Source organism: Lathyrus oleraceus, chromosome 4 (assembly GCF_024323335.1).
Source record: "Lathyrus oleraceus cultivar Zhongwan6 chromosome 4, CAAS_Psat_ZW6_1.0, whole genome shotgun sequence".
Classification (NCBI taxonomy): Eukaryota; Viridiplantae; Streptophyta; class Magnoliopsida; order Fabales; family Fabaceae; genus Lathyrus; species Lathyrus oleraceus.
Window position 1 is genome coordinate 327,367,291 of NC_066582.1, and position 15,278 is coordinate 327,382,568.

A 15,278-nucleotide genomic window follows, 5' to 3' on the forward strand; every position below is an offset into this window, starting at 1 on the left:
GCCTCAGAGTTATTAATGGATCTCATGAGACAGTTTGTCCCATCTATTTCCTTCTTGAAGAAAGTGCATGCCATATCTTCATTTCTTACATTATTTCTATTCAAATTTGGGATAAGGTGATGATATCGTTGGGAATTACAAGGTTCCTAATTTCCTAATTTCTTTTTGTGTGCTGGATCATTATTCCAATTGTGAAATTATATTCGCAGGAAGAGTAAAGAAGGAATTTAAAATGATATTTTGGTATTCATTTTATGAGGTTTGTAGCTGGTTAGATATGTGATTCTGTTTAAAAGAAAAGTTCTTAATAAAAAAAAAAGTTATTTTATTCGATTAATTTTCGTTCTTGGAATTAGTTTGGAGCTTCTTATATCGAGTCTTATCACTCTAGCTTAGAACAATGAGTTAACGATTCTGTTATTATGTATTAGTTCTATGATTATAAGTTAATATCTTTTTTAATTTTTGAATCATTTTTCTCGTTACTCTTGTATTAGGTTGATTATCCTTTATACTCTTTTCAATATATTCTTTTTCTTATAAAAATAAACGTTCAACCATAATAAATTTTCATTTTTTTAGTTTATTTTTCTTATTTAAAAATATTATAGAAAAATTGTTCTAGAGTTAAATATTATTATTTATATTATCAATGACATAATATAAAGATAACTTAAAAATAGTATTGAAACTTTTTGCTCCAGTTAGTTCCATGTCTTGAAGTTGAGTGAATGTCTGAATTACGCAACAAACTTTTTTCAACAAACAAACATTACTTCAGACAGCGTCAGCATCCTTAATCCAAACTTGAACTTGTCTTGACTTTACTCCTTCTCACCTTCTCACCTTCTCTCACATGGAGAACTCGATCTCCGGCGACGACTACATCTACCAATCCGGCTTCGGCAACCACTTCTCCTCGGAGGCCATCGCCGGAGCTCTCCCGGTTCATCAAAACAGCCCCCTCATATGCCCGTTCGGCCTCTACGCCGAACAAATATCCGGAACCTCCTTTACCACCCCTCGTTCCCACAACCTCTTCAGGTTAATTCCATCTTTCACAACATTTTTTACTTTCTTTTTTTGAGCTACACATGTTATTGATTTTATTTTTCCTTTTGTGTGTTTGCGGTGGAACTAGTTGGCTTTATCGGATAAAACCATCGGTGACTCACGAACCGTTCAAGCTTCGGGTTCCGTCTAATCGGAAAATTTTGAGTGAGTTCAACGACTCAAACAGTTCTACAAATCCAACTCAGCTTCGATGGAAACCAGCAGATATACCTGATTTACCCACGGATTTTATTGATGGGTTGTCCACCGTTTGTGGTTCTGGCAGCTCATTCATGCGCCATGGATATGCTATTCACATGTAATATTACCTTCTTGTTTATCTTTAATTAATTAATCTTTTTCCGATTTGGACTCAAACTCGATTTTTCTCTCTTTCTACGTTGACTTTTTTTGTCTACTTTTTTTCTTGTTGCATTTTACAATGTCAGCTTGATGAGCTCTGGGGATGAATAACTTGATCAAACTCTTGTTACATTAGAGCTTATCATATAAGTGTTTATGTTTAAGTTAATATTTTTATATAAAAAATAAAATAAAGATTTAGCTCCCTGTTCTTAGGGATTTAAGCAAGTTCTTTAAAGGATTTTGTCCCCTTTCCATCCTGCTCTGATATCCAAACATAGTCTTACCCATTAGAGTAAGGGGATTGGATTTGTACTCGGGTAGTAGTGACTGCCTCATACTCTTCTTGTGACTTATAGGGCCCAATCTTGGGTGTTATGAGATCATATATTGAGTGACAGTGAGATATATTATATGGACTCTGATTTCGACAAAGGTTTAGATAGTCTTAGCATTTTTATTAACATTTTTACTAGCAAGGACATTGTCCCTCAAAAAGCGCATGTTTTGGGAGTGTCTTTTTTAATAAAAGTGTTTAGGACATGGATATAAAGTTTGATATCAGAAATCAGTTTTGAATATTTGCAAGTAGCACATGTTCAAGATTTTCTCCTTGCTATTCCTATTGATGGGTTAGACCAATACATGTCTTTGATAGAGTACCTTACTATCCTTAGGTATCTCGTCATGATTACCTTATTTCCTATTCATGAGGTTTGTCTTATTTGTTGAAGACGTACTCGAATACATTTGGAGAATACACGATTCATTGTAAGGAGCTTCCAGGCTTCAAGTACTGACATGACTTTGTTAGTGATGTCTTATTTGATATATTTCGGCGGACCGGAGTATCTGTGAAGAAAGAAGCGCTTGTGAATTTCATGACTGACCCATAGGAGGGGAAATCGACACTTAGGTCAGCAGATGTTCTGGTGTATGGGTGGGTAGGAGGAAATCATGCATGTATGGACTTGACTGGGGTTTTCTCACTGGTGGGGCCGAGGCTGGAGGTTTTACTGTGGAACAGGCAACCCTCAAAGCCGATTCAAGTAAAGCGGTCAAATATGAGAAAGTGCACCAGCCCTCAAAGCCGATTCAAGTAAAGCGGTCAAATATGAGAAAGTGCAGCAGCCCTCAAAGCCGATTCAAGTAAAGCGGTCAAATATGAGAAAGCGTGTTCTATATGCTTTCATATCATTTGCCTTTGACATTTTGGTTTCCTAGCACCGGCAGTGAATCTTTTACTGAGAGTTCAAAGACTTCTGTATAGTAATGTTGTGTCTCCTATAGTTTAAAGGCTCATGGAATCCCATATTTTGGTCTAAACTTTAGAATAGTCAAGTAATTGGTTAAGTGTTCAATTTTGTGTACTTGGCTAACCAACTTATTGACATGATATACTTTTTTCTTATTTGTTCCACAAGTAATGCTACCATAAATTTCTGCTTTAAATAAACATGATTTTTTTTTATCAATTATATCCAATTTATGTTCCCTAGTCTAAGCAAGACAGTACTAATGTTCAGCATGATAAATTTGAATTTTGAAAGTAACATTAGCAACTTCAATAAATGGGGAAATGATGTATCACTTATAGGTACACTGCTAACAAATCAATGGACAATTGTGCCTTTTGCAATGCTGATGGCGATTTCTTGATAGTTCCCCAACAAGGAAGTAAGTAAACACAACATTGCTTGCTCATTGAGTCTGAGAAAGTTGTGTTTGGGGTTTCGGATAATTGCACTGTGCTTGCGTTCTTATCTTAAAATTTCCCTCTTGATCTACACTCAATGAACACATAGTGCTTCCTTTATATGAATTACCTTTTTCTGAATTTGCAGGACTCTTCATCACTACTGAATGTGGAAAGTTGAAAGTTTCCCCAGGTGATATTGCTATAATACCTCAAGGTTTTCGTTTCAACGTGGATCTTCCTGATGGTCCCTCCCGTGGTTATGTAGCTGAAATTTTCGGTACTCATTTTCAACTTCCTGATCTTGGATCAATAGGTACCTATTCTTCTCCAAAGCTGATAAATTTAAGCATATTTGTTGCTTAATAATGCATGATATGTATAATTAAAAATGGATTTTGTTTATATTTTAGGCGCTAATGGTCTTGCTTCCCCAAGGGACTTCCTTGTTCCTACAGCATGGTTTGAAGATAAATCATATCCTGGATACACTATAGTGCAAAAGTTTGGCGGTGAACTATTTACTGCAGTACAAGATTTCTCTCCCTTCAATGTTGTTGCTTGGCATGGTAATTATGTTCCATATAAGGTGAGCCGTGTACTGTTTAAATATAATGACTATGCCATATAAGGCAGCGGACTTCGATTACTGTCACTCGCTTCACCTCATTGGCTCTGTAGTCCACCTTCATTTCAGACGAATCTCTTGTAGTCGTCGATAACAATTATGCTTATTACTTAAATATCATCTTGAACTATAATCACCAGCTACCACTTCCTCATCGTTTTGTCACAATAACAACCTCCAAACTTCCGAACATTCTGTATTCGTCAGTTGCTAAAATTTGCTGTCAGAAATCTCTGTGGAAGCTCCCTCACATCCTCTCCAAATCAAGCATTGGTTCATTGACGAAAATCTAATCATTGAATTTCTTCCTTCCCATTGCACTCTACTGAGCACATTGCAGTAAACTTTATATTGTTATATCCAAGCACATCAAACAAAAACGCGCACCAAGAAAATGACTCATATACTTATCCTTTAATATGGTATCGAAGGTACCCTTGATTACAATCTTCATTTTGACATTGTCAATTTGCTATGGTTATGATTCTTGTGAAAAATTTATCCATTGTGATTGTTATGTGTTCGTTGTGAGTATGATTGTATATTTTGTAACTAAGAGTACAGATTATATTCGGTTTCCATTAATCAGACCCATTAGGTATACCGTAGTCACCTTAAACAATTTAGTGATTGTTCTTTTGAAATAATATTCAGAAAAATATATATGAATTCTACATTATGGCTACTGTTCTTTTCATTTGCAGTATGACCTAAGCAAATTTTGCCCTTATAATACAGTGTTGTACGATCACGGCGATCCATCAATTAATACTGGTAAGCAAATCTTTAAATAATTTTCCTTTAACCCGTTTTCTTCTAGAAATTCTTTTGTTTGTTTGTCTGTAATAGTTTTTTATACAGTGTTGACAGCACCAACTGATAAACCCGGCGTGGCATTGCTTGATTTTGTCATTTTTCCACCAAGGTGGCTTGTTGCTGAGCATACCTTCCGTCCACCATATTATCATCGCAACTGCATGAGTGAATTTATGGGTCTCATTCATGGTAACTATGAGGTACATTATATTCAAATTTGACTTCTAATCAATGTTTTTTTGAAGCATTCATTGTCTGTGTAGAATTAATCAGTAAAATGACTTCCTAGAATTAGAATATTAAATATTTTCATTTCAGATCCTGAATAGTGCAAATTTTGTGTATACATATTACAGGCAAAAGTTGATGGATTTCTTCCGGGTGGTGCAAGTCTTCATAACTGTATGACTCCGCATGGTCCTGATACCAAGTCATATGAGGTATGGCTTTTCTGAACCATCAATTGAAGGCATTGAGACCATTCTTGTAGGTTCTGTTTTTTCATTCTCAAAAGTGAAAAACTTCGGATTCAATGTTCGAATTTGTTTATCTTCTGTACAGGCCACCATTGCCCGTGGGAATGATGTTGGTCCTCACAAGATCACCGACACAATGGCTTTTATGTTTGAATCAAGTTTGATTCCCCGTATCAGCCGATCGGCTCTCGAATCTCCGTTCCTGGATCATGATTATTACCAATGTTGGATCGGTTTGAAATCTCATTTCGCAAGTTCCTGAGACTTCTCTTGGAAGCCTAACTTTGAACAATGGAGAGTGAAAGTTATATGTACATACATAAAAGTATGGAGAGTGAAAGTTTTATGTACATACATAAAAATAAAAAGAATCAGTACGAGATGTAATCTAGATGTTAAAAGTTAGTAAATAAAATAATTTTTTTTCTTCAAAAAATTATGTGAAATTTCGTTGGAAAGAACATTCTCACCTTTTTTTTCATGGGAATAGAACTATGAGAATTTGTGAGAATAATTTTTACTCACTTTTGTAACAAATATGGGAGTAACCATTTTGGGGATTTTTTAATGCATCATATATGTTTTTTAACTATCACGCGAAAATATTTAAATGCTTTTAGATTTTGGAAATGCATCTTAGGATGCATTCAAACATAAGTGAACATTAAAATATTTTGGAGATGCATCTACGGTATAATGTTGGAGATGTATCTCCGGAACGATTTGTAGCTTAAATCGTGTAAAAATTCTTCTTCTCCCTCATTTCTCATATTTCTAAAAAAATACTTCAAAATCTCTCAAATTCATTCTCATCAACAAGTCAAATATCAATCAACCAAGGTCAAAGGAATTTCAATCAACATCATCCAATACTAAAAACAAAGTGAAAAATTGATTTTTTTTGATGTTACAGAAAGTTTTGGAGATGCATCTCCGGAATTTTTCAACATTTTATTTTCTTAGCAACCGAAGATACATCTCCGGAATTTAATCAGTTATATATATTTTTGTTTATGTTGCTTGTGGTGTTATATGCTTGCACTAGTTATCTGCTTTATTTTAAATTATAGGCATAATGGCTGATAGACACGATCGACTGATGCACGAAAGGGTTGCACAATATGCATCAATGCGGCGGGAGAAGAGTCAGCAAACTTCGGATGCTCGCCCTCTAGAAATGCAGAGCCATCTACTTCTAGGGCTTGTGCTTCTCCATCTTCTTCTTCCTAAAGGAGTCAGGTTTCACCTACGGACACATTTATCCTTCTATCCTCCCGTAGACGCCAAGTTTCACCTATTCAGGCGCCTGAAGTACCCAAGTCACCAGTGGTACCGGAGTTACCAGAGGCACCACTGCCACCTCCTACTGCTGATGTTGCTGACCTAGTGTCATATGCAGAGGGTGAGGCTGATGCGACTGCTGAGCTAAAGGCATTTGGAGGAGACCCTGTAGATTTGTTACTACTGCCTCTGTACCCAGACCATACTTCCAGACGTATATGGAACTTAAGAGGTAGCATTAGTTGAATTCATTTTTTTAATTTACGTTTATTTTAATTGACAAATTTGTGACATTGTTTTTTTATTTTTTTTAGGACCGTGATCCGCTGAAGTTTATTAACCACAACCGAATGATTACTAGTTTGCCTAAGTCGAATGAGGAATGGTTTCAGGTTGCTTTGTCCTTATATGGCATGAAAGACTTATGCATGACCAGTTATACTACGATCAACCACATGATGCTTAATGCGTTCATGGAGAGATGACACTTGGAGACCTCGTCATTTCACGTCTTGTTTGGTGAGATGTCTATAACACTCGACGATTTGTCGTGTTTGCTACATCTTCCGATTAGGGGGAGACACATAGATCATGGGAGGATTATCAAAGACAAGGCACTCGTGATGATGGTAGACTATTTGGGGGCTGACCAGCGGAGCCGAATGGGGAGTTGGATAAGACTAGATGGGCTCATGCTAGGTTTGAATACCTGAAGCAAATATATACAGATGAGATCCATAGAGCACATCAGACTACAAGTGATACCGAGCAGGTGGGGCTCCATAGAGCGCATGCTATGAGAGCATACCTGCTATATTTGGTTGGCACTATGATTTTTATGGACAAAAGTGTCACTTACACAGATGTCATCTACCTACAGTACTTCGAGGATATCGAGCGGATCCATGAGTAAAATTGGGGAGCGCTTGTTTGGTCTACCAGTACTCAAAGTTATCAGAGGAATGTAGGTGGAAGATGAAGCAAGTCAGAGGCAACATTACACTATTGACGGTAATATTTATTGGTATTTTAATCTTTTTGTGTCATTTTCATTTCATCTTTACAATGCCATTACCTATGATTTGTGGGTTCCAAACTTTTCAGGCTTAAATCCACCAGGACTTCCCGCGCTTCTCGGGCTGGGCGACTGTACCGACTTACTCTCAAGATATGTCGCATGCTACTATGGCGACTGAGCCGTTCAGAGTGTGTAACACCTCAAAATTTGCCCTCCTCTCTTGGGACTAGCATATCATATTGCATTGCATTTTTAGGTCATTAGGCATTGCATATTGCATATCATGTGGTTACATTGTGCAAGTCATCCTCACAAGTCTTGATCAGAAGATGGAGAGGTCAATGTGCAAGCTAGGGTTTCATTGGACTGGTCATTGATCATCTGAGGATGTGAAAGTCCAAATTAGGGTTTCATGATTCTCAAAGGATATTGGTCTTCATCTCGTTTGGAATGATACATTATCATCATCATGGCTTGTTATCATCAGAAGAATCAAGTGTTGAAGCAGATTCCTTGAGATTAGGGTTTTGACCACTGGTCAACCCTAATCAGTTGCATTGGGCCAATCAGGGCATGGCTAGGAGATGGGGTCTATGATGGATATGGGGATCATTTCATGGTTTTATTGAGCTTATTGAGGATAGGGTTTCACCCTTGGGCCATTTCATCAGAGGATTGGGGTTCAGATTGATCAGTGCATCGCCAAATTCATCTATTAGTTGAAAAAGTCAATTGTGGTCAACTGTGCTGGATTTTATGGATTTGGAGGTGGGAGAGAGTTGGATACACTTCATTCATGTTGGAACAAGTGTTATTTGACATGTCAAAGCTCAAGAATGGAGAAAATCAAGTCAGAACAAAAACTGCCAAAAATAGAAAGTGACTTGTAATAGAAGTTTCCAAAAATGGAAAGTTTTTGACCTCAAAATTACATGTCCAAGGAAGCTTCAAATGAAAATTTGTTCAACATGAAAGTTGTAGATCTTGTTCTCACCTTTCCAAAAAGTCCAAGAACTTGAATTTCCCATGTATGGTTGGCAAGTTATGGTCCATTCAATTTCAAAAATGACCCATAATCAAAGTGGCATAACTTCCACATGGAGTGTCCAAATTGGGTGATCTTTTTATGTGCAAACTCCATTTGACATGTACTTTCATGGTGCATAATTGGAATTCATCAAAAAATGGTCAATGCAAAAGGTCAATTTTCAAGTGTACAATTAAAAAGTCAAGGGCAAAATGGTCCAAGTTGAGAAATAATTGGAATTTTGGCATGGGAGTTTTTGCAACACCTCACATATGCCAATTAGAGATGGTTTGAACTGTCATAAACTTTCAAAGTTCAATATTTGGCCAAGTCACTTTTGAAATGCACTTGAAATTGTACAAAGTGCCATGACATGTGGAAAATGAAAATTACATGGCCAATCAATGTGGGACAAGTTGCAACACATCATAACTGATATTTAGAGAATGTGTGAGCTGTCATACAGCTGTCAATTGGCCTTGTGTGAAATGGCATTTTTGCCCTTGAATTGAAAATGACATTTATGCTAATTACATTGCATTTGGTTAATTAGTGATTAACAAGGTGATTAGAGCATGAGTATAAATTCCTAATCATAACAAACTTCTGAAAATAATCACAATTCACAAAGAATCTCAACCACTTTTCCCTCCAAATTCTCTAAATTCTCTCAAGAACACATCAAGCAAATTGAAGCATAACTCTTCCAATTCTCCATCAAATCGTGTGGTTTTTCTTGCTGCTTCTTCCAATCATCATCTTCTTCAACTGTTTTGGAAGATCAACATCAAAGGCTTCACCAATTTCCACTGTCCAAGTGAGGTTCAATCATGGCTTTTGGAGATTCCTTCCATTAGAGGCAAATTCGAGCTAGGCTAACACCTTCAGTCAACTTCCTGAAGCTTATACTCCAGCTGTTTTGGATCCACACGCATCAAAACCTCAAGAATCACTACTGCCTTCGAATTAAGGTGAGATTTCGAATCTCATGATTTGATGAGTTGTTATATGCGTTTTGTAGATTACTTAACGTAGATGATCATGATACCTTTAGATTTTGGAATGATTGAGTGAGTTGAGAGAAATCGTGTTTGGAAGATTTGAGAACAAAACCTAAAATGCTCGATTCAGGAGATTTAGGAAGAACTGGACAAAATCATTTGCATATTCGTGTTCCTGGAGATTGGACCTTTCCAACGGTTATAAGATTGTGGATTTTGGTTAGAAATTGTTCTTCACGTGTTCTTGAGGATTCTGGGAATTTTCTGAAGGAAAGTGATGAAGAACGCGTGTTTGATCCGTTCATGTGCATTGCCAAGTTTGAATGGTGTTTAGCGCCAAATTCTGACCACTCATGTTGCGCCACCGAGAAAATGAAACGCTGCGTTTTTTGTCCAGGCAGTGATAATTACCATAATGCCATTAATCCAATTAATTAATTATAACACTTTCAATAATTATTTAAAAATCATTTAAAACTTAGAAAAATCATAGAAAAATAATGGAAAATCAGAAAATTATGAGGTTTTTTTTGATAGCTCCCATTTTTCCTCTAGAATTTTATGGACATGATTTTACAAGTTGTGCATGATGAAATGTTGACTTTGCCTAGGGATGTTTGACTTGTGTGTATTTTGTGCATGTTTTACCATTTTCATTGTGAAATGCTCATACCTTAAAAGAAATGCATGAAATTGTTTGAGCTCATTCTGGACATATTGATGATGATTTACATATAAAGTTTGTGATTTTTGGATACCTGTGGAGTGAGATATGATTTTTTTGAACTTAGGTGTGACAATTTGTGTCACACCTAGCTAGGTCATCTTCATGAATTCTTTTGCCTGGCCTATGATTGTTGAAATGGAGTGAAATTTTACATGGATGATTATTGACATGTTGAGATGTCTTGTGAATTTTTCTGGATTTTTCCATGGCATTTTCAATTTGATTGATATTTTTCTTCTCTGTTGGTTCATTGTGCAAGCTTGTATGACACATGTTTGTATATCTTGTGTGAAATTCTCATATGGTTTTGGATGAAAGTGAAATTTGGTATGCTGGTTGTAGACACATTGTAGGACATCACTGTTTTGGTCCCATTCATTTCTTAATTGATTTCATTGATTTATGAATTTTTGAAGTGAATGCATATGTGGATACCTTGAATTGGCTTGAATAATTATGTCTGGATTTCTTGATTTTCATTGGCCTAGTTCCTTTTGTCCAATTAAGCTGAAAATTGACATGCTATACCTTGAATAGGTCCTGTTTAGGTGTGAATTATTTGAGGATTTTTGGAATTGTTTTGGTATGCTTTTGATTGAAGTTATTCTGTTTGGACATTGGATGTTGCATTTGACCTAGTTTGACTTGTTTTGGTCATGAAATGAATGTGGTGAATGGTATGAGTATGGGATCAATTGCATTTGCTTTCTATTTGTGTTAATTTGGTTTTGGTTAAGAATCCCTTGCTGTTTAGAGTTTTTTCTCCCTTTTGGACCCTAGGCTTGGCCTAGTGGTCCAGTTTCTCACATTTGGATTGACTTTTCAGGATGAAATGCATGATGCTTAAGGAGAATGCTTCAAGTCAATTAAATTGAGATTGTTTGGTGTTGTGAACTAATTTGAATTTGTTTTGTAGGTTGTGAAGCTTGAGCTTGAGCTTATAGCTTGCACTTATGTGCATTAACCTGTGTTGCTTAATCTGTATAGTCTGACTGATTAACATTTGCTGTTTATTGTTGTTTGTCTGAGTACTAATGATACTTGATTGATTTCAGGTACATTTAGTTGCTTACAGTTCTTTAAGAACTTGCTTGCTGCTGCTTGGTTTTTAAACCACTTGAGGTAGGACTTCTATTCTTCATGTAGTCTGGGAGACCCGGCCTGTTATTTGGCCGGGCAATTGTCTGAAGCCCTCCTTAAGAGGCGATGTTTGTGGTTGTTTACATTTGTGCCAAGCAGGTAAAGACCTCTAAGAGGCAATTGGTGGATCAAAGGGATATGCAATCTATCCCCCACTATTCTGTGAGTCGTCCCTCTGCTCACACGGTTGTGTGTTGATGCATTGGGACACAAACCCAAGATCTGGTACTTTGTACAGTTGTGTCAGAGTCTTTGAGCGTAGAAGGGTCCCTCCATTCTGGACCCACGCTCCTTTATCAGAAGCTCTCCCTGGTTAGGGATAAGAGCTGTGAGGTCTCATCCTCACTTCACCTTTTCATCTGCTTCACCTTAGCCTCGTAATGGCAAGGTTAAGAGCGAATACTACACATGTACAGATGACTTGCTTCGGCAGTCAAACCCATTGTTTGAGCCTCACTTGATTGGTTATAGTGTGTGCTATGTGAATGTTTGCTTGAAACGCTTGTTTTGATCTGTATGCTTGTATGCTTGCTTTATTCCTGGATAGGATTAGCTTGCAGTTGTGCAAGTAGGTAGAAACCTCAACGTAGGGTAATGATGCATGACAACACTAGGCTCGAGTCCAGCTCCCTGGTAGTGTGTCTTCCCTTGGTTTCTGGCTAGATTTTCTTTCCCTTGAGGGGGAACTACATCGCCCTGATCCTTGTTCCAGACGAGGTATGTAGGCAGGTGGTCGTGCGAGACCACTCCGGGCAACCTTTTTTCTTTTTTGCGTGTGTTTGCTTGTTATCTTCTTGCGTGTGGTTTGGTTCGGATGCTGACGTAAGTCCAGTGATTGGCAGTCGGGCTCCACGTTTGCCGTTTTGTGTGCGTTTTGGTTCGGATGCTGACGTAAGTCCAATGATTGGCTGTTGGGCTCCATGTTTGCCATTTGTTTGTGTGTTTTGTGCTGTTTGGCGTGCGTAAGCCGAACTACAGTGGCTCTGATTCTCGTTCCATACGAGATATGTAGGCATAGGATGCGATGTCCTATCGAGCTCCCTTCTCTTAACCCCACCTGCGTTCCCCGTGTGTGTGTGTGATGTTTTAGCAACCTATTCTTTATTTTAGAACGTGGATCCCGTCGAGTACGACGGACGTGAGGGGTGCTAATACCTTCCCCTTGCGTAACCGACTCCCTTACCCTTTCTCTTTGGTCGCGAGACCATTTCCTTTCCAGGTTTCTCTGAGCGTTTCCTTTCCCTATCTTGGGATAAATAACGCGCAGTGGCGGCTCTGTGTTGTTTTTTTTTATTTGAATCCCGCCGGTTGTTTTTTCGCGGATGCGACAGCTGGCGACTCCACTGGGGACATTGCAGATGTTGACCTGTGCTGGTCCATCTTCCCTAAGCGAGTCTCTCCTAGCGTTCTAGGACAGTTTAGGTTGCTTGTTTTGTGTTATTTATTGCATTTATTATTCTAACAGTGTATATATTTGCATTAAATATTTGCATGCATCATACTGTCATGTTGTTGCCGTCCTCTGTGCAGGTGGATCCTCTGTTTGGGGTGGGTGTTCTGAGTGGGGCTAAAACCCAGGCCCGAGTATACACCTAGGACTAGTGTGGTCTCATGTCGCCTCTTTCGTGTTAGGTTAACATGTGCTTGGCGGCGTGATGTACCACAAGCCAGACGAGGTTCATTTGATAGTGCTTTCCTCTGTGGAGTATCCACTTTGGCTTAGTTACTTCATCTGAGCTGTTGACTCTGGTGACCGATCATTTCCCGGATCTTTGGTTTAGACGATCTTAAGGGAGCTACAATGGCACACCCGAAAGGGCAAACCCATTGAGTATCTCTGCCCGATTGTTGAGACTATTATCCGCCTTAGGATGACCTGTTTAGAATTTACCTGTGAGGGGAGGGTTGATTCTTTCAGATGCATGTTCTGGGGGTGACTCAGATGGTGACTTTTTGTTCCGTGGATCAGAGTCATATTTATAAGTCGGATTTATGGCCGTTTATTTCTGAGACGCCAGAGTGCTGTCCGTGATTTATCAGTGGGGATCCGTTTATTTCAGGATTCCCCGGGCCGAGTTGTTTATCAGTGGGGATCCGTTTATTTCAGGATTCCCCGGGCCGATTCAGAGGATTGAGGTGATCTGCTCGGAGACTGATGATGATGATGGTGTATCTTTCTTCCGTTTATTTCGGAACCCTTGAGATGGATTTGTGGTTACATATTCCCTCAGATGGTTATGATCGGTTCAGAGATCAGGGCTGTGGTTCAGAGCAACAGAGGATCAGATGACTTGGAGGATGGCAATGCATTGCATTCATTCATCAGCATCATTACATCTTGCATTTACCTGCATCTAACACATGTTTACCCATATGCAGGGACCTTTTTGATCGAGATCCTGGTTGAGAGACTTTCTGCTCAGACATGAGAACCGGTTTGAAGCATGATGTGGCCTACAGTTTCTTTGACCCGGAGATTGGTGTGTTGAAGGATATGGTAGCATTGATTACACCCGACCATGTGGGGATGTTCAGAGAGTCATATGGTAGTATCCTGAAGATGGTTTTCAGACTCACTGACAGTGACAGAAGTGCCATTCATACTCTTCTTCAGTTCTATGACACGGGGCTGAGATGCTTCGTGTTTCCAGATTATTTGTTGGGACCTCTGATGGAAGATTATGCTAGCATCTTGGGTATACAAATCCGTGATCAGATTCCTTTCCATGTCACTAGGGCAGAGCCTGATGTCCTTGGGATTTCCCGTGCTCTTTATTTGAGTCCGGAAATGATCAAGGAGGGTTTGAAGGAGAAAGGAAAATTACCTGGATTTCATTTGAGTTTCTTGGAGGCTAATGCCAAGGAACATGCTGCTATGGGTAACTGGAAGACGGTTTGCGCATTGATTGCTGTGAGCATTTATGGGATTGTTTTGTTTCCTAACCAGAAGAACTTGGTAGACCATAATGCTATCAGGTTGTTCATGCAGAGAAACCCTATTCCTACTCTGATCGGAGATGTCTATTACTCGGTTCACAACAGGAATGAGAAACGGCGTGGGGGTTTGATCCGGTGCTGTGCTCAGTTGCTGTTCAAGTGGTTTATGGGGTATTTGCCTTCCAGAGGTGCTTTTGCTCATCTTGATCCTTCTGTCAAGTGGTCCTTCAGGTTGATGGGTTTGCGGGCTGATGATATTGCTTGGACTCATAATGGTTTGGCAGGCCGGGATTTTATATGCAGTTGCGGGAGTCTACCCAATGTGCCTTTAGTGGGAGTTCAGGGTTGCATCAATTACAACCCGGTGCTTCTCAGGAGACAGATGGGGTTTGCTGTAGAGGGTCCTCCTCTCGGGCGAGAGATCCAGGAGTCCTTTTACTTCCCGATTGAGGGTAACCAGGCTAAGCTGAGGCAGGTATTGGATGAGTGGCGTGATATTCAGAGGAAGGGCAAGGTTCCTTATGGTAAGGTCAATTGTCGGTATTTTCCATTATTTGAGAATTGGTTGCGGAAGAGAATTGAGGTTACACATCTACCATTTCCGGGAGGCGATCTTGGGTGTCCTTTGATTGAGGGTCCAAGTTCTTCTGTCAGTATGGAAGAATTCCTTGAGATGAAGAGGGCCAGAGATCAGTTACTTGCAGAGAAAGCTGAATTGGAGAGAAGTGTTGCTCGGTTTCAGACAGCTAATCAAGAGATCAAAGTGAAGATGGAAGATCAAGACAAGCGACATGCCTTGGAAGCTAAGCGCTTTGAGATGGATACAACCTACTATGGGAAGGTTAATCAGGCATTAGCATCATCTACCAGAGAGCACGACATCACCAAAGAGAGATTGGCTAGAGCTTCACAGATCATTGAGGATGAGAAGCGGAGGCAGACTCTCGTGAGAGATCAGAGAGATGCCAGAGCCAGGGCCCTTGCTGCAGAGTGGGAAGCGGAGAAAGCAAAGATCGTCGCCGAGAGAGATCATTACATGGCAGAGAGAGATCACTACTTCAGGCAGATGAAGATTCATCAGAAAGAAGTGGGGAGATTGCAGCAGGAGAACACCG

The 15,278-nt window shown here is 39.2% G+C and overlaps 1 protein-coding gene across 1 annotated transcript; it reads left to right on the forward strand.

Moving 5' to 3' along the window:
- The first annotated feature begins 675 nt into the window (after positions 1–675).
- On the forward strand, positions 676–5,468 carry LOC127075334 (homogentisate 1,2-dioxygenase). Its single transcript, XM_051016824.1, has 9 exons — positions 676–1,044; positions 1,142–1,372; positions 3,014–3,093; positions 3,261–3,428; positions 3,526–3,701; positions 4,445–4,514; positions 4,602–4,756; positions 4,913–4,996; positions 5,118–5,468. Exons 1-9 carry the CDS (start codon positions 857–859, stop codon positions 5,292–5,294), a joined length of 1,329 nt encoding a protein of 442 aa, XP_050872781.1. The 5' UTR covers positions 676–856; the 3' UTR covers positions 5,295–5,468.
- Positions 5,469–15,278: the final 9,810 nt, after the last annotated feature.